We start from the raw sequence: 24,941 nt of genomic DNA on the forward strand, positions 1-24,941 counted from the left end.
ATTTGAATATACTTTTTTTCTTAAAAACAAAATAATATTTCATTGATTTGACAGATTTGGTTTCATTATATGGTACTGGCCAGGTATTTATCCAGTAGGATGGAAAGAGTTATCATTATTCAATTATCTAAATAACAGTTATCCTACTGGTACCCAGAATTATCACATATGGCTTTAAATACCTCCCAAATTCAAAGGATCATCACAAGCACAAACTACAGTCCATCTGTGGCCTGTTCCTAGTTAAAGTCTTGAGCTTTTGTTTGGGTTAGCTCCACAATACAGCAAACACATTCTAAGCACTTACTCTTCTAATGTAAAGAAAAAAATAGAACCCTGCTTCCAGTCAAGTCAAGCATATAGTAAGTATGTTTAAATTGGGATGTACGGACTTTCTAGACATTCTAGCTACCATTATAGATGTTTTACTATTGTGGGATAATACGGTCTTGAACAGACAACATTTTGGGGGATTTACAGGAATCAAATGAGAGATCTTCTCAGAAAGGGAAAAATACTTTTTCCTCAATATACGAACATTTTTTAATGGAAAAAAAAAAAAAGTCTGAGGAGGTTTTGTATACAATATGTCGAAATTATTGATACATTCCAAACAGCCAGATCACTATCCAGTAATAAGGTCTTGCTTCACAAATTAAATGAAAATTTGTCAGCTTTGTTACGTATTTGTCTTTGGCTGTGTTACAAAAAAAACCCAAACTTTTGACTTTGGCAAATCAAGTAGCCATCTCAATTGAACACTGTCCTCTAGAGCTCCTGCACCGATTGTTCCACAGTTTGTTCTTCTACAGGCTGCATAGCTTCTTGAACATAAACTATGAATTCTGAAGCCTCTCCACCCTGTGTGTAGACAGTCACTGTTTCAATTCCCTCCACTTCATCTGAGGAGACTACCAGGTGATGCTGTTCAGACAGCTCCACTGAAGCCTGCTGCAGGGTCTCTTGAATCATCAAAGTGTGATTGGCTGATTGCTCCTCTTCTTTTACCTGAGGAGAAATTGAAGAGGTTACAGAAATTTCACCTTTCCAATAAGTACCTGGTATTGTGATGATTAATGGAAATACAGCACAGAAATTAGAAATCAGTTTGGAAAGAAAATGTCAGTTTTACACTAAATTTATAGTGAGCGCTTTTGATTAATAAGTGTATTGCTAGACAGAATACTGAAAGCAGTAACACAGCATCTCAGTTATATGTGCAGAGAGCTGCAAAGTTCCAGGAACATAGGTCTTTGGAGACAGCTTTAATCTCTCAGCAGTCATTCATTCAAAACTGTTCTTATTTAAACAAATCTGAAGTCAAACAATTCCTCTGGTAGCTCTAAGATAAGAATCCATTGAAAATCACAGGAAAAAGCATCCACTTGTATTCATTTCTTTCTTTTTTATTTTCTAGCTAACAGATTTCTCATAGAAATAAAAAACAAAATCACCAAGTGCATCTATACATTGTCCACTTACACAAACAACAGGGAATGAAGCTAGAATTGCTGGCTCACCTACACCTCGTGATAGAAAGTAAAACTCCACGGTCCACTAACAAGCTGAAGTGTAACAAGAAGAGAACAAAGGATTGATAGATATCAATTTACTGTATCTCAGTGTAGCCTTGTATCTCGGAGCAGTATATGGTGTGCTCTTGGCAGCACTGAACTCATAAGTAATTTTGAAAAGAGCAGGTCAAACATGGTAGATTCCACAAAATATGGAATCTAAATTATGCAAATTAGAAAGGGGCTATTTTTTTTTTTTGCTAGAAGCTGATTCAAAGGTTCTTCTCCAATTCTCATTTATATGACATTGTTTTGCAAAGAGTAGCATAAGAACAATCAAGTACAAGAAAATACAATTAAGATCAGGATTGTTGCTTAAAAGGGGAGTGGGAACAAAGGGGAGAACTACAGTGAAGCTTCCAAGTATGTGTTTGACTGCCTAGAGACCAATAAGCAGAAAAATAAGTTCTATATGTTTGTTTTCCTGATGCTCTTTTTAATTTTGTTATTTTGCCCCTAAGCAACCATTCCATTGTTGTACACTAACTTTTTTTTAAACTTTTTTATTCCGTATTTAAAACATCTGTCAGATCAAGATTTCATCAACGTGCAGACCCCTTAGGACTTCATATCACTTTGAACTTTCACTCAATTCATCAGGATACAGAAAGCTTTTTCTTGAACAATTACAAGTACCTTCAAGTGCTAAATTATTCAGAGGTCACAGAGTCAGTATGCCTGTGATATACTGACGAAATACACATGGATTAGATCTGGTGAAAGATTTAACTTCTAAAGAGAATCTTGCCATTGTCATTGACCTTAATGCAACAGCACAATCTTACCGACTGATGCTGACTCTGGCTTTGTTGCATGGGATTCGTATTATCAGGATAAAATTACAAGAATGGGCTGAAGTCCCTTTTGTGTTAGGTTTCTTTTACCAAGCATATCTGAACATTTTAATTGAAAGTTACTTTAAATGGCTCCTGCTAAAGTTCAAGCTCAACATCCTACAAAACTGTGTGATGCTGGATGCTTGTCCTGACACAAAAAAAATGTGCAACCACCCGCAGAAAAACTAATTTATATTGTCACAAAATATGGGTATCATCAAAGTACCACTTCTACTAACAGAAGCTTGAGCCTCTCTTCAAAAAGCAAGGAGGTAAATCATAAAAAGAAACATAGCACTGTTGATTTCCTCTCTTGTTCCTCTCCACACACTCCTTTTTTTTAATCATTAAAGAAACCCTAAATCCTACTGAAAGCAATAGGTTTTTGTGAATTAGAAGAGAACAGACTATTTCAGTTGGAAGGGACCTACAATGATTATGTAGTCCAGCTGCCTGACCAATTCAGGGCTGACCAAATGTTAAAGCATGTTGTGAGGGCATTGTCCAAATTCCTCTTAAACACTGACAGGTTTGGGGCATCAACCACCTCTCTAGGAAGCCTGTTCCAGGGTTTGACCACCTTCTCGGTAAAGAAATGCTTCCTAATGTCCACTCTAAACCTCCCCTGGTGCAGCTTTCCCACATGTCCAATCACTGGATACCACGCAGAAGAGCTCAGCAGATCCCTCTCCACTTCCCCTCCTCAGGAAGCTGCACAGAGCAACCTTCCCCTCCTCAGGGAGCTGCACAGAGCAATGAAATTGCCTCTCAGCCTCCTTTTCTCCAAACTAGACAAGCCCAAAGTCTTCAGCTGCTCCTTCCAGGACATTCCCTCCAGCCCTTTCACCAGCTGTGTTGCCCTCCTCTGGACACATTCAAGGACTTTCAAATAGTTCTTAAACTGTGGGGCCCAGAACTGCACACAGTACTCAATGTGAGGCTGCACCAATGCTGAATACAGAGGGATAACCCCCTCTCTTGACCGGCTGGTTACACTGTGTTCGATGCACCCCAGGATGTGGTTTGCCTTCTTGGCTGCCAGGGCACGCTGCTGACTCACATTGAGTCTGTGGTCGACCAGCACCCCCAGATCTCTTTCTGCAGGGCTGCTCTCCAGCCACTCCTCTCCCAATTTATACTTATGTCCGGCATTATTCCATCCTAGATGCAGTATCCAACATTTGGACTTGTTAAAATCATAGCTCAATGGTCCAATCTGTCTATATCCCTCTGCAAGGCATTTTGTCCCTCCAGAGAGTCAACAGCATCTCCCAGTTTGCTATCATCAGTAAACTTGCTAATGGTGCATGCAACTCCTGCATCCAGACTGTTGATAAATATATTGAACAGAACTGGTCCTAGAAATGAACCCTGAGAAACACCACTGGTGACCCATCACCAGCCAGTTGTAGCCTCATTCACTACAACCCTTTGAACTCTGCTCTTCAGCCAGTTCTTCACCCAGCACACCATGAACTCGCTCATCCCACAGCTGGACAACTGTGCTGGTTGTTCAGAAGAATGCTGTGAGGGACAGTATCAAAAGCCTTACTAAAAGCCAAAAATTCATACACAGGACTCCCTTTTCATAACTCTCCTCTCCTCTTTCCTCAGGCGGTAGCCATCTCCTGCGTGAGAGCAAAGGACATACACAAGATCTACTAACAAAGATCATAATAGGCAGATAAAAGTCTAATCACCCGATAGGAAGCTGCAGTTAAAAATGTTAGATAATTAAAATCTCACAGCTTGTTAGGAATCAGCTCGCAATTACAGCTCTTGATGCTAGAGATCCTCAAGCAAGCAAAGAAATAGGGGTGGCTAAAGTTTGGCCCTTTAATTACGTAATACACACTAACTTCTGCGTTAGCGTGCTATACATGACCCTCTGAGAACATGCCTCAGGACCGAAAAACTACACTGCATGTCCTAAGAGCTGCATGAACACACAACACAGTCTAATAAGGATCTTCTACAGTCTTGCTTTAGTCACTGTAAAGCAAAACCCATAAATAATATTAAATATAGTTTTGTGAGTGTACATAAATAATGAAGAAAGGAAAATAAATAAAGCACAGTTGACATGAAAATGAAATTAAACCAGAATCTCATTCAATTCAATAGCAGCAATCTAATACTTATTCAGTTTTATATGCTTTTGAAATGAAAATGGCCAATGAAGAAAGTTAATTTAACCTCCCTACCTGACCTTATCGACATGTTTTTATTACCCTTGTCATGCAGGGTAAAGAAGACTAATGTCCTTATTGCTGGTGTTTCTAGCTTCCAGTATCTTTTTTGGACAGCTATCTGAAATCCTTTTAGTTTAACAAATCACCACATTATTTTGGATATTTACATTTCAAATCAGTTCAATGTTTACATGCCTCTGCTTCATTCCCACTAGATTGTTCCACAGGGAATAATCTCAAAATGTTAATTTACATTCCTCAAATTGATGAAACAGTGGGACAGCTGCCATCAGAATGAATAAAGTCACTACACTCAATTCTTTTTATTGGCATCTGAAATCTTTTGAAGAGTAGCATCCAAGACCCCTTCTCTGTTTGAGAGCCAGCTGAAAAGCATCTGTCTGCTTATCCTTTGCTAAAGAATGACAGCAAGAAGTTGAAATCACACACAGCTGGCATATTAAATCAATTCAGTACCTGCATAAATATTCTTTACTAGCTAAATGTGTCTTTCAAGAAAGCCAATGGGACTTTCACCCCCCACGTCTTCCTAAGCAGTTCAACATTTCTAAATTATAAAAGTTATTAATTTAAATATCTAAGGAACATCCAAATACATGTAAGTGACATAAAAATGCACATGTCTTAGAGGAATCTCTTCCTCTCAAATGAAGCAAGTCTTTTTTAATTTGAGAGAAATTAATTCAAGCTATTAAGGAAAATATACTTCTTCCCTTCCTGGAAAAGGAATAAAAAGAAAATATTTGCAGTAATATGCTAAAGCCACTTTCTTATTCTAGAGCTCATCCTGAGAAATAATGAATATCTTCAATTTTCTTTGAAGTCAGCAGGAGCTGCAGATCCATAGTGTTTAAAACAGTCTTGCTCAGCTTGACCCAAAACCCTCTACAGAATATCTCCCTTGATTTCAGACTGAATGCTGCCTTTCAGTTTACCATGAAAAAGAAAAGTTAATCACAGAGATCTTGCAGGATTTCAAAACCTTACACTAGGTTACAGATGCTCGTAAATAAAATAAATAGATCATAAGACACCACAGCAAGAAAATATACAAAGTATCTACACAAAGGATGAAAAGGAAAAGTGAACATAAGTGTTCTAGATCACAGAGAGTACCTGGATATGTGTCAACTTACTTACAGAGCTGTCTCTACCATTTTGTTCAGTGCCATTCGAGTAACTCAAACTCTGTCTCTCAGTTCTAGTTTACATATAAATATATTGTGAAAAATATACATAGACACACACAGAAAAACACTGTAATTTGATCATATGAACCTCTATAATGAGCTACAAAATCTGGCACAGAGTAGTTTCAGAATAATAAGAGACTTCAATATGCAAGGCTTGCTTTGCATAAAATAAAAAATGCAAGGCAGCAAACAAATCTTCATACTGGTGATGTGAAATTGTAAAGAGTTTTAGCAATTGGCTGATTGAATACATCCTGACAGAGAGACTGTGACTGGCAACTTTACTCATCTGGCAAAATGTCGTATCACCAGGCTTCCTTCTGAGGAAGTATAGCAACATTGGCATCATTTCAAGAGCTCTAACAGAAGACAGTAATTATGATACGAAGTTTTATCTATATGTTACACAGAAGGGGGCTACAGGAGAGATGTGAAGTCAATGCTTTATCAGGGAGCATAGTGAGAGGGCAAGGGGTAATGGTTATAAACTGAAAGAGGGTAGATTTAGACTAGACATTAGAAGGAAATTTTTCACTGTGAGGGTGGTGAGGCACTGGAACAGGTTGCCCAGAGAAGCTGTGGATGCCCCATCCCTGGAGGGGTTCAAGGCCAGGCTGGATGAGGCTTCGAGCAACCTGGGCTAGTGGGAGGTGTCCCTGCCCATGGCAGGGGGGTTGGCGGTCAATGATCTTTAAGGGCCCTTCCAACCCAAACCATTCTATGATTCTATGATTCTATGACAAGAGCTTCACAGAGGCTGAGAAAACAAGGCCATCTGCCCAGCTAAAACTTCCCTTTGCAGGTCAAGCTAAGCATCAAATTGCTCCATGTCCTAAAAGAACCACAGTCTCAACAATGAACCTATATATAACTCCATGTATCGGCAAATTTTCTAGATGAACCCAGCATCAAGTAGGTACAAATGAGAGACAGACTGAAATATAAGGTGTGCTGCTGAAGTACAATGTGTGGTAGGCTTTGACATGACAGCCATGCTAATATTATTAGGTACTCATTTTTGAAGATGTGTTGCACTATAAAATTCTGTTCTGTGATCGGCTTCAAGCTGATGTGTCATCTTTGCTGTGCCTTGCTGACACTGTCACTTTGAAGAAAGTGACTGCTACCACGGCAGGATTTTCCTGGAGCCTGAAGAGATCACAGAATAAAAGGATGAAAGGAACTAAAACAGAGGATAAAATGCATGGAAATCCAGTGTTTTCTTAAGCTTGATAAAGATCTGCTTACTTAGTAAAACAGTTGATATACTTACTTTTCAGAGCAAATTATTTAGAAGAATAGGCTGAAAATAGGTTACTATGGTTTTCAGGAATAGTTAACCCTACACCCAAGCTACAGAGGTACTAAGATCATCCGTCTCGTCTCTAATTTGTGAATGTCATGCCCCTAAGGCCTTATAATTTCAAAATAAAACAAGAGGCAGTAAGCAGGCACAGAAAAAGGGAGATGGGGGAGTACAACATAAATGAGACAGTGGTAGCTTTGTGTGTCAGGCAGCAGTGTCAATATACCAATAGCCTACCCACAAATAATTACTGTCATGTTTTAAAGAGTAATTGAGAGATAATAATGAGGTACAAATTGCTTTTCATTAAAAATTCACATAACCAAGCACAATATGGAAGAAGACATTAAGAAACTTGTTTGAAAAAAGTAATGAGCAATTACATCTTCATGGACTGAGCACAGGTAGGAGTCAAAATCTTTATTGCTAATGAGAAATGGGACAATAAGTCAGAAAGGAGTAAAAAGCCTTGGACATGAAAACAAGGTTTTGTTTGATGTGTCAAAAAAGGAGCATCAAGTGAACAGAATAAGAAAGAATGTGTCAAGAGGGGCAGAGAAAACTAACCTTTGAATTTTCTAAAAGAATGCAAAAGGGAAAAACATAATCTGTGAATGTTAAAAAAAATACTATCAGAGTTAACTGTAGCATAAAATGATGATGGCTTGGACAACCATTTTAGCTAAGTGGTTGAAATAAGGGACAATATAGAAGTCCTCATGGAGAACAAGTCAGCACCATTCAGCTAACCACCTGCATGCAAGAATCCTACCTGAAGAGGACATCAGCTTTCCGGCTTGAGTAACAACCCATACAGTTGAAAAAGAAAGTAGACTACTGATGAACAGCTGTGCAGAAAGACTGATATAATAATCTTAGTGACTACTAATAATGATTAGTGATTAATACAGTCCTCTTAGCCACCTTCAGAGGGAGCTTGAAGTGAGAGCAACAGGAAAAGTTTAGAGGATAGATACAATGTTTACTTGGGACAGGAGAAGACTGTCTAGAGTGTCAATGGAATTTTTCAAACGAAGATAATGCAAGTTGCATGTCTGTGTATTACTTAGCATGAGAAGCTCTGGATTTCTGATGAAAGCTTTTACATGTTAATGTGCTACAAGTAAGGTGGCATAAAAATGTTTTTTTCAGTGCTCACCCAGATACCATGCCATAAAGAAATATCTTCATGAGCTCTGTCTCAGAAAGAGATCCAGACTGGATCACTAGTAACCCAAAAGGATTCAAACTGACAAGGATACCCTTCTGCCATGCTGTGATCAAAGCTCCAGCGTGGATTTTTGCCCATGTCAGATACTGGTAAAACCTCACACTACTAACTTGTTTTTCTCTCGGGCATTTGGTGCGTATTACATTCCTTAGCAGCTGTATGTTTTCATAGCTGTCATGCAACAAGATTTCTCCCAAATTAGATACCAGAAAAAGTTTAACCTTGATAACAGGTTAGTACACTGATTCTCAGGAAAGAAGGAACTAAAGTCATTCCAGGCACTAGACACAACCTTTGAAAGGCCTCATACAGATGACACCATCAGAGCCAACAACGATTCCTATTTCCCAATCATAACCCAAGCTAAATAGGGCTAACTTTGCATTTTTGGGGTTTAAAGTCATAAACTGAATCCTTATTCTGTCTGAGATTGGTTATTGCTATGTTGTCAAAGTGTTTTATAAAATCATTCCAAATCATAGTAAAAATGTTTCTAAAGTCAGAACTGAAATTCTTTTTTTTCTCAACATCCAATTCAGGAGCTTGGAGCTTCAAACAGACAATATGATTTTGATTTCATTTCCATTATAATGTCTACTCATGATTTAAGACACAAGCAATAAGACTACATACAACACAGAGCAATAATTTAATAGAACACTGCAAACATAGTATCCTTTCAGTCTTCTGTTTTAGTAGAAAATAATTTTTAAAAGATACTGGTCAGATCTAGCTAATACACTCAACATCTTGCAACATGCTGGAAAGGACATATGGATGAAGGCAAAGTTTGTTTCTGCAGGCAAAAGTCTTGCATCAACCTGAAACACTACAAGTACTGCACACAGAAGGTACCTGAGCTCACAGGTCAGGGGAGGTGCTAAAGAGTGAAGATGGCAGCATTAAAGACAGATACATCTGGATTCACACATAATTTTAAGGATCAAGTGTAAACGGCACTTTTATGGGTAAAAAGCAAAGAAGAGGGCAGCTGTGGGATAAAGTTCCAGGGAGGAAACGTGAGACAAAGATAGCAACAACATAATGTAACATTTACAGAAAAAAATACTTTAAAAACATTCTAATAACTTAGGATTTAGAAGAAACTTCTTGGTGCAAATATAGAAATACAAAGGCAACTTGCAAGGGCTACCTACAAATTAGATACCAAGATAAGAACTGATGAAAAAAACTGGATAATCTATCTCCTTAGAGAAAAAGAAAGAACCCAACGCAACAGTATAAAAATCAGAACTACAATAAATGTTGTTAAGGAAAAAAACGGAACCAAGCTGCTAAGCAAGGACCCAGTGAGGCCATTAAAGAACAAGAGTGGAAATTCAGTGACAGATGATGCTGATATATTGCTGACACCCTGAATGAATTTTTTGTCTTGCAATCCACAAGAGAAGCTGAAGGTCACAGAAGAAAGCGTGGAATAAATTTTCCAGTAGGAAAGTGAAATATTAATGCCTTAAAGATCACTTCAAGGTTAACAATTAGGAACTCAGCATAATTAAAACCTGACAAAGTCGTAGGTACAAATGAGTGATACCCCACACAAAGCAACTCAGTATTCAAGAAAAAAAGAAAAGCTGACAGTTCTGAATAGGAGAGGATTACAGTCACGTTAATAACATTTAAAGACTTCTTTCTCTCAAATTAAAAATAGGCATGGCTGTAATCCTGAAGCAATCTTCTGGTGTGAAGACAAGAACTGGATACTAACTAATGCTGTATAAGAGATCAAAGAGACTGATAAAACACTGATTTATATAGAAAATTAAAAGAGAAAAATTTTAAAGAGAAAAATGAAAAGAGAAAAATTTAGAAGAGAAATAATAATCATCATCATCATCTAAAGACCTCCCTTGGTCCTTGCTCTACTTCCATAAAACCCACTGAAGGTAACTGAGCAGTCAGCCAGCTGTCAGTAGGCGTACTGCCACTTGATCCTCCCCTGGGCAGTCACAGATCGAAACACTTCTGCACACACAAAGTAAAAAGTCACTGAGGCTACCAGAAAGAGAAATGAGTAGGGATTCCAGTACACACAAGAAACGTGTTAAAAGAGGAAGGGTGCTTGGAGCACCAAACCAAGGCATTAGTAAAATCAGCATAAACAGGGGTAGCACAACATCACTCAGCTTGAGATGTACTTAAATTCTTCACTGATTTTGCTTTTGTGCAACTTCAAGTTAGGGGAAAAAAGGCATTTTATATTAACAATATTCTAAAGTGGGGTAGGGGAGGAAGAAAACAAAAAAGAAAAGCGGCAAAGAGATTCTCTGCTTTGAGAATTCAATATTTGGCTTGATATAGGAGTGGGGCTTGTAACAGTTTGACATCAGACCACTGAGAGTCATTTGATGTATATAAGGCAAGGGAAAAAGAAGTGATCAATGCTTAGCAGCTTGTAAGCACAAAGGCTACATATATGGATTAAAAAGTGAGGGAAAGAATTAATTTGGAATAAACATTTACTTACAAAAAGCTTTCAGCAAATTGAGATGGTCTAACAAGGAAGACGACAGGTTTTAAGATGAATCAGATATTGATCAGATTTAATACTTGGAGGAGGAAGAATCACTATTTTTTAAAAAATGATGTATTATTTAAGTTTAATATTTAAATACTGAAACGTAGTTTCTCCTTGGCAGCTGCTACTTCAACAGTCACTTTTCCTAGGGTTTTAGTAGAAGGGCTCAGAAGATGCATTTTTAAGGCAAGAACAGGTTTCAGTAATATCGACAGACAGCATAGACAAACACCAATGGCTAATACTGTATTCAACCCTTCAACAGGTCATATGTATAGCACAGTGTACATATTGGCAGTGACTCTACTGTTAAACTTGTTTTTAAATTTGCACATAAAGAGGACTAAAATGTCTCTTTAATGACTGGATTTAGTTTCCACATTTCGATCTGTTATTCTTCAAAAAACCCAAAACCTCTTACATGGCTTCTAATCAAAATACCTGTTATGTATTGCAAAGAAACATCTCAAAATGGTTTGCCTTGAAATTCTGCCTGACTGAATTCAGATGCCAGGTTTAGGAATTATCCAAATACTGCACCCACAGACTACTGATTTCCCACTTCTTTGGAACTCTCATGAATTCAACATCCACAACACTACAAGAAATACTGAACTCAAAATCTACTTCTAGCTCTCAGAATAATCAGTTTTGGTTCATTCAAATAAAAGGAGGTAAACTCTTCAGGAATTAAAGACTTCTCATGCACTTTCCTTCCCTCATCTATCAACCTCATTGAGTGCTGAGATCTCAGTGAACCAGTGAACAGAGTGCAAAAGAGATGAGCAGAGAGGTACGATGAAACAGAAGGAACAAGTGGAGGCTCGAAAACACTTTGAGGAGAAATGTAAAATGTCAGCAACAAAGTGAGCAGACAACTGTGAGGAAGAATACTAAGCAAAAGGCTTGACAGACACCTCAAATTAAATATTATTTCCTTTTACTCATTGATTTTGTGTATCATATAATTCTGAATTTCTAAAGTGCTTTAGTAATACTGTACATTGAAAATATTTTTAGCAAAAACTGCAGTATCAAACTTCAAGAAAAATATACATAAAGTTACTTCTACCAGTCTCTTATAAGGTTCATCTCATTTTAAGAGGAACTGCATTGCCTACCACAAATTATGTCACTTAGTTATCAATCCACCATTTCTCTGGAAAGAGAATTTGTGCAAAAGCCTGAAATTAACAATTGATCTCATAACATGCTTTTTTTGATATTGACCTATTATTTTCTGGTCTTGCGCAATTTCCCTGGTAACAACAAAATTAACTACAGATTGCAACCAGCTACAACTCAATTGATTCTTTCTTTATTTATCTCAAATGTGGGTGGCCATGCTGACCTCTGTCTCACATAAGCAACTGCTGTAAGGAATGTCTCCAACATTCTTCTTGGAGGTGCAGATCACTTGTGTTGCACCCCTCATTAGAAAGGCAGTGTGAACTCTGTCAGAGTAGAAGTCCCATTTCCCCAGAGCACGTGATTTTAGGACCTTGCAAGTCTTTCTAACTTCAGTCACAGGACACCACTGCAAAGACTAACGACAGTGGTTCAAGTCTGGGTATGGTCTTACAGCATTAAGGTTGCAGAGCACATAAGAGTTCTGCACAAGCAATGTCCTTTCATGTTCTTCTGTATCTGGATGAACACTGCGCCAAGGATCTCCTGATTCTTTTAGATGAGAATGGGACTAAGTGCCCATGCACAATGTAGGTATATTATTTTAAAAATCCTGAAAACACCTGCTAGAAAAAAGCCAAATTTTCACACAAAATATATGTGCATTTGTTCACTCATATTTGGTATACACACAAAAACGTATGAATTTTTGTATGCATAAACATATATGTGTATATCTTTATAAATATATATGTGTGTGAGCATATAAATACACATACACACCACACATAGTAAAAAATAGTTTAGAAAAAATTCTATACCTGTTTTGCAGTGTCATTCAAAATTCATCCCTTCCAAAATAATACTAATTTCACAATAAATATAGGAAAATTAAATATAATTGGTTTAGAGAAGATAAGAGCTCTTACCTGCTTTACCACTGTCACCGTCCCAGGTGCCATGGTAACTACAGAAGCAACTGCAGTGGCATCATGGGTTTCCGAACCCAACTCAATGATTTGCTGCAGGATGTTTACTGCTGTTGGATCAAGTCTTTCACCTTATCAGAAAGACAGTAACCATAAGATCATTACAGTCAAACAGCTCTAAGGGTATGTGAATCCAAGTGCTACTCTTACCCCTCCTGCCTTAACCCTGACTCACAGCGCTGTTTATAAATTTCAAATAGCTCATAACATGACACTTTAATAACAGATCTATGGCAGGAAAGATCACAAAACAAATTTGCCCAAGGAATGCATGAACTGGCAAATAAAGCCACACTGATCATTTTTATGTCTATTTGAAAGAGATCTGAAAGAATACATGAATGAACAAACAATAGGTGCAACTCATAGCAGTAACTGTGAATTATGAAGCTGCAAGACCTTACAAATCCAAATGTGTATTTCCCAGACATTCAGCTTAAACAGAACCTGAACTCTATACCTATAACCACAACAGCTATTTGGAATATTACAAACCTGTGTTTACCATCTGTCCCACCATCTGCAACACCCTTCAACCCAAAAGAAGTACTATTATTGCTAACGTGCTGAAGGGAAAAGCTAATTGCTTGAGAGAGCTCATGCTTATCATTTTATAAGCATGGGATCAGAACATGTTTGCCCTATTTTTGAAAATCCTCTTAATGTGTGTAGACTTGCCAAAGGAAAGGCAAGTTTACGCCTCCCCCCCCCGCCGCCCCCCATACATTGTTGTGCTCTCAGTTCTCCCAAAGTGGGGAAAAAAAAGATTTGGATGCTGGAAAATGTTTTTTGCTATGCAGGAATTATTAATTTCCCTCCTGTGGCCCACCATTCCCACATGCCCAGTGTCAGCACAAAAGATACGCCAGAAAGGGAACGAAACTGTCAGGGTCATGTTAAAGGGGCCTTACATTTGCTGTAATAACTGTTGGATCTAGGAGACAGACAGTAACTAGAATAAAATTCATTTCTTAACCCCAATCCCTTTCAAACTGAAGTTGATACTGTGATGGGAATCTAGGGCAGATGATTTAATTTCAAACAGAAAGTAGTTATATTTTGTTATCTACATAAGAAACAAGTTTATCTGAGTATTGAAAAATGCTTGCTTTAGGTTTTTTCTGTGTAACTGCCTTTAGATAAGATACTACCATTTTTCATACTACGAAGGAATATGCTGGAACAGTATCTGAAGCTGGATGCACTAAAAAAGCAAATCATTTTACTCTGAAAACTATAGCCTCTTCCTTAAAATCAAAACTGTTATGTACAGCATACTCCATGATCATGTTTATTTTAATTTAAATTTATAAAAGCTTAAGAAAAGTTCTTAAGAGGTTCTTATTCATTCAGAATTGTCAGTCATTAAATTAAAATAGTATACATAAATTGTCAGCAATGTAATTTAATTGCAACATGCTTGGTAATTCCATTAAAATTGAGAGTTTTTGAAAGGTATCTATATTATGAACTATAAAGACCACAATGGTAAACAATTGTAAAAAGCTATCTTCTGACAAGCAATGCATTTTATATATACATAAAACCAAAACATATGAGCACCTATTCAAGTCTCTGATTTTTTAACACTTGGACATTTTTTCTTTTCTTTTCTTTTCTTCCAGTTTTTGTAACCAGTCATTACACCATCCCATTGCTGTTGTTCCTCAGTCTGATATAGAATAGCTTACTTTGCTTTGTGTATCATCAGAATTAACTTTGTTAGTACTGTCTTGGGAACATGGTAAATGAGCTATTCCACTGTGTCATTTCTACAGGCTGGCTAACTTAAGCAGGGAGAAAAGTAATAGCTAGAGAATTGCCATTAGATACACACCATCTACGCTGCCAAGATAGCTGATTTCACAATATATTTAATAATACAGGCAGGAAACTCCACATCCCTAATAATAAAGTGCAAAACAGAGTATGATAAGTATTAATGGCTTAAAGATACAGAAATTCATAAAGAATGGTCATTTCTCATAATTTATCCTCAAATAAAAATATAAACCCCAGAGCTAAATTCTGGATTACAAATTTCATCATTTTTAATAGTTTCACAGGAGATCACATTTTGCCCAGTGTACTCAAAAGAACTAGATATTTATGAAAAAAATATATATTTCGTGTTCCAACCTAAAAAAGGTAACTTACCATTCTCAGAAGTATATCTAAGGTTCTGTAATGCAGCTACTGCAGCTTGAGTGCCTTGAACATCTTCTCCAGACTCTGTGATATGGAGATACTGAGTCGATGCTTCTTCAGAAACTTCAGCAGTTAACTTGAAAACAAAACCCAGCCAACACATGAAAAACCTCACTCTCATTTTAACAATTTAGAGAACAATGAAAGTTCTGAGTTTAAAGGAATGAGTTTTGGACAACAAATGTTGTAAAAGGAGTTATAGAAATACTGGGTGAAACAGAACTTAAAAATAACATTAACGGGAGTCAGGATATCATCCCATAGTTTCCTTCTAGATTCCAGTTCAAAAGTTGTTTTAAGCATGCTGAATTATCATAACTTCATTTTTGTTGCACAGTTACTTTAGCCCTAACAACAGACTTCTATGGTATCAGGGTCTAGTAAAGAACTTTTGGGCAAAATTGGTTTGTAAAGTTGTCCTTGCAGATCTGGTAAAATGCCTCTGAAGTCTGAAAAGAGCATTTTGTTTGAGAAAAATTATCCTTTCCATGACTATGTTTTTTTTTTCAAGACAAGCTGTCAACATATATTCCTGCTCTGATGGGTCCTCTTCATTTATAGCTATTTCAACAGTAGAGACATGCTTGCATCCTGGATGTCCTCTTATTTTTTCAGGTTTGGGCATCTACTGGGAGAGTCTACAGAGAACCGTTTGTGAAAAGACTTTGAAGGACTATATTTAAAATGCTTAACCTATCTTCTCTGAATAATTGTCCATATAGAACCTACTCTGGTATTTTTCAAGGACTTAACATCCTATCTGTGGATACTCAGAAACTGTTGAACAAGAACTGCAGGATGGCTCTTCCAAATCAGGCATTAGTTGTATAACAGGCGCTAGATTGCCTGAAATTTGGAAGAACAGGTCTTAAACTGTAGAGGTCAGCCAACTGCAGCTGACTTTTGGCTTCTTCCTCTCATTTGACACCAGCAACAGCCTCTTCAGTCAGTGGAAAGGACTCAGCTTGCCAATTGTAATTTTTTAAATAAAAGTGTCTAGATAGTTCTGTAGTTTTCCCATAACTTCTGCATCTTTAGTCAGCTCTGCTCTGGAAGAGTAACAGTTTTCATTTTAGAAGAAATTGCTATGCATAAGACAGGAGAGGAAAGCCTGAAAGAATAAGGCCTCTCAAGATAGCTGCCATACCCTACACCAAACTGAGAAAAATCAGGTTGTTGGTTTGCTTTTTTTCTAATCTAGCCTCTTAGGTATAACCTAAATTTTTTAAGGTCTGATCTTAGTGATTGCGTGATTCCTATATACATTGGACTGAAGCTGAAAACACAGAACAAATGACAGAAGACTTACTCTGTGTAACAGTAGTATTTTCTTTAACTGATCAATTCCCTAATTCAATTTTCTTGATTCTAACCTTTTCTGGACCAAGACATAAGCTTTTTTCATTAATTCAATATAATCTTGCAGCTTTGCAGATCTTGCAGTTAACACCAGCAAATACTTGGCATGTAACAAAATGCAGTAAGCTTTTCAATTTAACTTTTTTTTGTTGAAACTTTCACCCTTTCTGCTGTAAATAGAGGACTAGAGCCTTAAAATGCAGAAATAAGCACTTGCAATGTTGTAAATCCTACCAGATATTAAAGCAGTCAAGCTTAACAGTCATAGCAGTGTATCCATTCAAAATGGAGATGAGAGATCACATCCTTACTTTTCTCTCCAGAATTTTTTAAATTCTTAGGGCCAAAGCCATGGCAACTTTGCTTTACCTCCCATTTGCTCTCCCCATCCTGTTCCACTAGCTTCATTCCATGCTTGTTCTTAAGATGTCTGTTGAACTCCCACTTCGTACCATACACAAAGCTGCAAACAGGACACTTAATGCCACCTACAAGGAAACAAAAATAAATTCCCTGAGTTATTTCACTATAAATTCTTTTTCAAGGCAGTAAGGACCCATTTAATTTGATCCCATCTCAGTCAAGCCATATAACTGTAATTCAAAAATGTTTCCTTTAGCCATGTGTCTAACACGAAGGGAAAAAAAAAAAAAAAGAGTGGGGTGGGAGGAAGTAGTTGAACTGTCAAAATGCTTAAAGGGCAGTTTTGGATGATGGTAATGGAAGCAATCTGGAACAACTCGTACATCTCGGAAGGTGTAGCACAATTAGGTCCACGTAAGAAGTATTGCTTTCACCTCTCAGGAGCTAGATGTTAAGAGAGATTGTCAGGATATAACAGAGAACATAAAATGTGAAGTAAATAACAACCTACTTACCAGGTGAGAACTTCTGCTTGCTAACAAAAGCCATTCTAGAAGTGGCATGTACATTAGAGAAGGAAAAGATTTTCCAAGCAATGACAGCATATTAATTTTGACCAACCCCACTCTGGTTTTGTTTGGCCACAAGATAATACTACAAACCTAGGGGATGCTTCAGCCTGTGCAGAATCATTCCCACAGTCATAATTCTGGTTGACATTCAAGTTTGGTAGCACCAATGGAGACTAGTCTTAGTTTCCAAGTGAAAATTCTTTCAAGTCTGGGGGTATCTATGACTTATGTTCTGCTTTAGGTCAACCATAAACAAAACCTGGCACATGTCTTAAATAATTCTGAACTAATCCTTTTGCCCTATGAATATTCTTTTGTTTCAAATCATAGAGTTCCTTAGAGACTATTTTAATGCCTAGTTCATTTCATGTCATTGCAGCTTCAAATGTAAATTGTATGTATGGTCCAAAAACCTAGAAGACTGGGGTCTCTGACACACTTCAGCTTTAAATATTGGTTCTTACAAAGATGTGGTGTGTTGGCCTTCAGGACACAATACAAAACCACAGTGCAATGGACTCTCAGTAAGTGCTGGGGTATTTTTTAAGTGCTTATAAAGAACAAGATCTTAATATTTAACAGACACAGTAGTGGCATACTTCAATAATTTTTTAAAAAAAATGTATCTTCCCTAAGGCAGCTGTTCTAGTTTTCTTAAGTTTCAAGCAAACATTAAGTGTTTTGGCACATTATCAAAGCAAACCAGGGAGAGTTAACGATGTAATGCCATCTTCACCCAACTGTCTTTGCTTTTGAGAGTTTATGTTATCATACAAAACTGTAAACCTAAGTTTTCTGCCTATCTACCAAATGATTCATAGCATGAATTTACCACAATGTTTACTGTCTGAGTATGCAGCATTACAGGTAAAAAACGGAGCATGACGAAATCATAAGCCTCCAATTTTCTACACTACATTAAACAGCTTTTACTTCTTTTTCTTATGAAAGTCATTTGGTCAAATGTCAGATCTCAGTTGCTTGTAATCATGCAAATAAGTATTTTTCTTTCCCCCCCTATTGACTAAAGCAGAACAAAAATAATCTGCAAGTGGTAAATGGTTGCATTAGGTGACCAGAACTCACTCTAACAGATCTAATGGCTAGGGAAGGGCATTATGCCGCTTTAGGAACTATGCCACCAGATGGCTGTCTCTACATTATCATGGCAAATGATGACTCTTAGCTATTGTGTTCAAATGCTTCAAATACACTCTCACACTGGTTACAAGCCAAGTCCTCCTTGCACATAGTCTTTTATGAATAAGGAGATTAGAATAAGTGTTCTGTTTTACAGTAATGGAAACCTACCATATGGTATTCTACTAGGCAAAAATAAATAAACTTTTAATTCTGTTGTAACATAATATAACTACACCCAGTCGCTAGGTCTTTCACTGACACTTATTATTCCTATATGATTTCTCCTCTTTCTTCTCAATCTGTTGCACGTCTTCACCAAATTTCACTATTATAGCAGATGTTCAATACTCCACCTCCAGACAAAACTGAAATAGTTTCCCTATTAAGGGAAACTCAAAAGTTCACAAAAGCAAAATACCTTTTTCAGATTAGGACAAAGATATTATCAGTTACAGAAAATGAAACTGAATATTAATTTCACACCAATCTGCAGTACTACGAAAAACCTGCTGTTGTGAAAAGAGATCACTTTTCCACATTATGTAGATATTGAAACTACTATAACAATACACCAGATAAATTAAAGCTGTAACTTTTGTCGTTATGACTTCAATTAAAGAACAAATAATGGAAGCATAGAATTAAACTTGTAATATGTATCTCCACATCAGTGACTTGATTTGAAAGCTCAGGAAAATTAATTTCTAGATGATTCTTTAAATGGGTAACATAGAAAGTCAAGGAATTACACACCTTATCTACTTTCAACACCAAACCTGATGTTTGCAACAAAATAATGCACACAAATATTATACAGCTCCATCAGGGCATTGACACGTGCTCTCCAGACAATTTATTTATTGACCTAAAATCTCCATAAGACAACTATTATTTTATGTTAGAAGAAAGCATGTGGTATAATAGAACACAGAGGCTGGATCATTACGTATGTACTGCACAAGTTTGCTGCGCCAGCACAAACAGAAAATCCATCTCCCAGAGAGTGCAGAAACAGGTAAACAAAACAATGGATGGTAGGGAATATCATTGAAGAGAAAAGAAAAAATTTCTGGAAAAATTTTATGTGACTTGCCCAGCACAAAGCAAAAGGAAATAAAAAAGGAAGCTCTCAAATGGGCAAGTAGGCAGGATCTTGCGAAAAAAAATAGTGGGTGATGCATATATAATACTCTTGTCCCCTATGCAGAATACATCAAATTCTTATAGTATTTATTTCCCTTTATGACTTTAAAATACTAAAATAAACGTCAGATCATAAATTTCTATTTAAACAAAAAACCCCAGACAAACAGACCAATCAACCAACCAAAAATACCCCCAAGCTTTTTTCTGATCCTGGCTGATCTGATTTCTAATATAAGCCCCAAAATTAAATACTACTGTCTATCCCTGGCAATGCAGTTGCTCAAATGAGCACGTTCTCTCTTCTATTTTATGAATTATTCATTTATTTATAAACTAATTCTAGGAATACTGAGTAGAGCCCAGCAGTCTACACTCATAATAAGTATCTCCAATTAAGATTATTTGCAATGACTGCAACACAATCAAAAACCAGTTGAGAGTAGAGAGGAAAAGATGGGCAAGTGTGAGGCAATTCACCCTGGGCTCCATAGGTAACTCAGAACAAGCAGAATACGAAAAGACAAAGAGATATAGACAGCTTTTATTGGACTTTAATCTTTGTTAGTCTCCCTTCTCACTTTTTTTCCAAACCCTTTCACTTGCTGCTTCTCCTGCCCTTTCCTCTTTGTCTATAGTCCTTTAATTTCAAAGGACTTGTTTAATATCAGATCTGAAGGGTCATCTTCTCTTATATGAATACATGAATAATTTTCCAAAATTGCTTTTCAGATCTAGGACTATGGTAAATTGAAACTGGATAGAGGCAAGCCAGGCAGCAAGTTGCAACTGCTGGCCCAAGCAGCTCAGAAACACATACCTTGTCATACTGGCTAATACCTCCACAATGATCTGTTCGTGCTGTGTGACCCAGATACAGAAGATCAACTGATTCCAAAATCAGGAATTTTTTTTTTTTTAACTTCAATAGGATTCATGTTTATCAACTCCAAATGCAAATCCTAATTAACTCAAGTCTTCCACAAGGAACATTTCTCTTTTCCCCAGTGAAATACCAAAACACTGAGAAAAACTGACGTTTCTACAGTGTGATGAGAAATTTGCAGTTCTGTTTTTATTTTGAGCCCACATATAAGATCCACATGATGCACCATATAGCAGGAAATGGAGCTGGCAAAGGAGGCTGCATGTGGGAAAAGTGCACCTACTAACATGGCTTTCTTCATGGCAGAGTCCTGATAGCAGGCACAGACTTCATAGCTACTCCATGGATTTGAAGCCCCTTTACTGCTCTAAAACTCCACACAGCAGGTGAACATGTGGAAAGCAGGCACAGAACTACGAGTAGCACAGGAAATACAAATGCTGCGTAAGGAAGGGAAGAGAAAGAAGGAGGCAAAGTCAGAGATGGAAAGAACCGAATAGACTATTTCAGTTGGAAGGGACCTACAATGATCATCTAGTCCAACTGCCTGACCACTTCAGGGCTGAGCAAATGTTAAAGCATATTGTGAGGGCATTGTCCAAATGCCTCTTACACTGACAGGTTTGGGGCATCAACCACCTCTCTAGGAAGCCTGTTCCAGGGTTTGACCACCTTCTCGGTAAAGAAATGCTTCCTAATGTCCACTCTAAACCTCCCCTGGTGCAGCTTTGATCCATTCCCACATGTCCAATCACTGGATACCAGGGAGAAGAGCTCAGCAGCTCCCTCTCCACTTCCCCTCCTCAGGAAGCTGCACAGAGCAATGAAATTGCCCCTCAGCCTCTTTTTCTCCAAACTAGACAAGCCCAAAGTCCTCAGCTGCTCCTCACAGGACACTCCGTCCAGCCCTTTCACCAGCTGTGTTGCCCCCTGGTGACCAGCTGGCGATGCTGCGTCCGATGCACCCCAAGATGCAGGTTGCCCTCTTTGCTTCCAGGGCACGCTGCTGACTCCCATTGAGCTTGCTGTCAACCAGCACCCCCAGATCTCTTTCTGCAGGGCTGCTCTCCAGCCATTCCTCTCCCAATTTATACTTATGCCTGGCATTATTCCATCCTAGGTGCAGGATCCAGCATTTGGACTTGTTAAATTTCATCTCATTGACAATGCATGTCCACCACACTAAAAATTAAAGGCTGTTCTCTGTCATCTCACTCTAATGTCTTCTTTATAGGATTACTCTTGTATTCTCAACAACTTTACAGGTTTTTTGTTTCAGTGGAAAGGAATTATTTTCAGAAGTGCATTTATTTGGCTCCAAAAGGGAAAGGAAAACCTAAACAGCGTATGATTAGTTTTATTTTTCAAAACATTATAAATGTGATCCTTAATTTCATATCAACACAATTCAATCTCACGTACCTATTCTTAAGAGCAGCTATGGACAAATAGTTCCTCACAGTGTGCAGATATTTGAAAAGTTAAACAAAGCTCCCCACAGAGCACAGTTCTTCCTTCACCAGCACAACTACAGAAGAGAGGCTTTGAGTGCTGGCCAAGTAAATATTACCGCTTTAAAATAACTGCAGCTTCTCTGACAACTTTCACTGTCTATGAAAGTAATAATACAATTCTACTATACCTTCCTGCCCTGAAATTTATAGACAAAGATCTACTTTTAAAATTATATCTGGGTTTTTTTTGACAAAAAGGAAACAAAGAAATGTCATATAAAAATAACACAGGCTCAAACTCCTTAATGTAGTTATACATTTCTCCATTCCAGTGCAAGTTTAAAGGGAGAGTCTCAGCCTTTAATTTGACTGTCTTTCTCTGCGTCATGATTTCAGTCGTATTTTAACATGGATTAATGACTTCAGTAAATGAATGTTCTGTGATAGATGAAAAATTTGGAAATAAAGAAATAATGTCATCATAGATGCATTATATTTGACTCATTATCTAATACAACAGCATTATTTTGGTCTCTATTCTTCTTCTTCAATAAAACCTGAAGATCCTAAAAGATCCTATAAAAAGTCTGCTAGTTTCTATTAAAAAAAGCAATAGGGAAAACACTTTCTAAAATTATCATAAAGTAAGAAACTCAACTCTACCAAGCATTAAAATATTTTCAACACAATTTAATATCTAATTTGGCTTTCTCCTCTTCTTCCCCACTCCCACACACATCAGGCACTGGAACTGAAGGAAATTTATGATAGAAATTTATCATTCATTTTACCAGAGAGTTATACTTTACCTACAAAAGGAGACAAACAAGTGAAAATGATAATGTATGCAACGATGAATAGAACGAGCAAGGTCAATCAAAACTTTGGTTCACCGACCCTGAGAAACCAAGAACAAAGGACACTGAATGAAAGGTAAAAGGTGGCCGTTTCAGAATTACTAAAAAGTAGTAATTATTTATCACATAACACTCAATGAACTGAGGAACACACGTTGCACAAAAGTTTACCTTCACACCAAGTTTGCTTCAGCAAAAAACATAACAAGTCTTAAATGGTGAAGATCTACCTTGTTGGATAAGAGCTTCTGCTGCAGGCTCACCAGAACCTACATTTACATACTCTTCATTAGGATGCTTTCTGTTGTAATGCCTCTTCAGGGAACCAGATATGTTGCAGGAATAGTGGCAATGTGCACAACGAAAAGGCTAGGAGCAAAAAGGAAAATGTTAGAACATATTTCCTGAGCTCTTCAGGATACAGGTCTAAACTGCAATGTTTTGATCCCCAGAAACCATGTTCATTTCTGGTTTAGGCATCTTCCAAGCAGATCTTTCAAAATTCAATATAAATGGAAGTTGTAACTACACATTACCTAAAATTTGGTACTTTTTATTATGTGCAAGACACCAAGTATTCTCAACATTATAAGACTATTACCTACTTTTCATAATTAGGTAAACTGTGTTTTCATAATTGACGATCACAAGTCTGACCACGTGGAGACTTTCTACTACAAGGAAATTACTCAGCTGCCATGACATTTGGTGTGAAAAGAGGGAGTAAGAGCACTAAAACAACTGAAGGTACAATGTGATTGTATCGCCAACCTAATTTAACAGATAAACACACCTGATAGGGTTGATGTCTTCCCTTCCCTTTCCTTCTCTCTCCAATGTGCTCCCAACTGCTTCCCTTTCACTGGCACTTGCATTCATATGATCATTTGGTGAGCTAAGTTCTGGGAGTTAAATTAATTACTTTTTAAGAACATATGTCTCCCTTCACCTGATGGGGAGAGGCATTTCTAAATGTTTAGGAAAACAAGCATTTGTGCCTGAAGTCAGCCTTGGAGAATGACTGCGATCTGTCACAGTTATAGGAAGCTTGACACAACCGTAAGGGTCCTGGAAAAGAATGCAGATATTGACCAAAGTTCTTGCGGAAAAGTCAAGTACCTCAGAATGGGAAGCATGATTTTTCATGCACAGCAACCAGGCCAACCTAAAGCTAGTCATCAGAAAATGGTGGGTACAGAAATGTTTATTAAGAAGCTGAATTTAACACAGCAAAATGTTTGCAGTCAAGGTCCATTGACCAGAACATTCCCTTCAGCTTGTTGCTCATGACCTTCTTTCAGGCTCCAAACAGCAAAACTAAGGAAGAAAAGTGGTGTTCAGATTCCCTTAACCTTACAATTCAAGAGGGTACTGTAACACCCAGCTATTCAATTTTTCAGAGAGGTGTACTCTCCTTTTCTGTTGCTGAAACTCTCTTTTTTTTTTTTTTTTCCCAATAAAATAATCCAGACAAGACTGCTGTGTTCTATGTAACTGCATGTCCTATACGTTATCTGCTATCGAATAGCAGGATTGCAAATTCATGGAGTTTGGAAATATGATGGATTAAATTATCATTAGGTCGTGTAACTACTGACATTCCTCTGAGTCTGATATGCATGCAAACAACTGCCCCTGAAGAAGGTAACGCATTACTAACAGTTTTTGAACTCCTTTTGACAAATACTCCTGATTGCCCTATTACAGTGTTTTGCAGTTCTCTCGATAACGCATTGAACAGCCACACTTATATGCAGGCTGACAGGGAACTGAAAAGAGGTGCTGAGTCAACAGTTCTAAAGCTGATGCTGAGGTCAGAACCAGCTATATTTCAAAGACTGCATTAGGAGTACATTCATCCCGTTAGCCATTAAAAAGGGAAAATTATGTATTTTCATTTACAAAAAATACTTTAGAAATATAAGTCCACAGCAATACTACATACTT

General features: G+C 37.4%; 1 protein-coding gene across 3 annotated transcripts in view; it reads right to left on the minus strand.

The window, feature by feature from the left end:
- Positions 1-768: 768 nt before the first annotated feature.
- Positions 769-24,941, minus strand: part of ZFAT (zinc finger and AT hook domain containing) — a 70,516-nt gene continuing 46,343 nt past the window's right edge. For 2 of the 3 annotated variants that reach the window (XM_010073261.1, XM_010073260.1), the window contains 5 exons: positions 23,225-23,363; positions 16,946-17,064; positions 15,167-15,293; positions 12,950-13,080; positions 769-1,008 (listed from right to left, as the gene is read on the minus strand). In XM_010073261.1, the coding sequence (XP_010071563.1) occupies positions 769-1,008; positions 12,950-13,080; positions 15,167-15,293; positions 16,946-17,064; positions 23,225-23,363 (756 nt within the window). The remainder of the gene's footprint in view (positions 1,009-12,949; positions 13,081-15,166; positions 15,294-16,945; positions 17,065-23,224; positions 23,364-24,941) is intronic. The other variant, XM_010073262.1, reaches the window with a different exon arrangement.

Source organism: Pterocles gutturalis, unplaced genomic scaffold, assembly GCF_000699245.1.
Source record: "Pterocles gutturalis isolate BGI_N339 unplaced genomic scaffold, ASM69924v1 scaffold5782, whole genome shotgun sequence".
Classification (NCBI taxonomy): Eukaryota; Metazoa; Chordata; class Aves; order Pterocliformes; family Pteroclidae; genus Pterocles; species Pterocles gutturalis.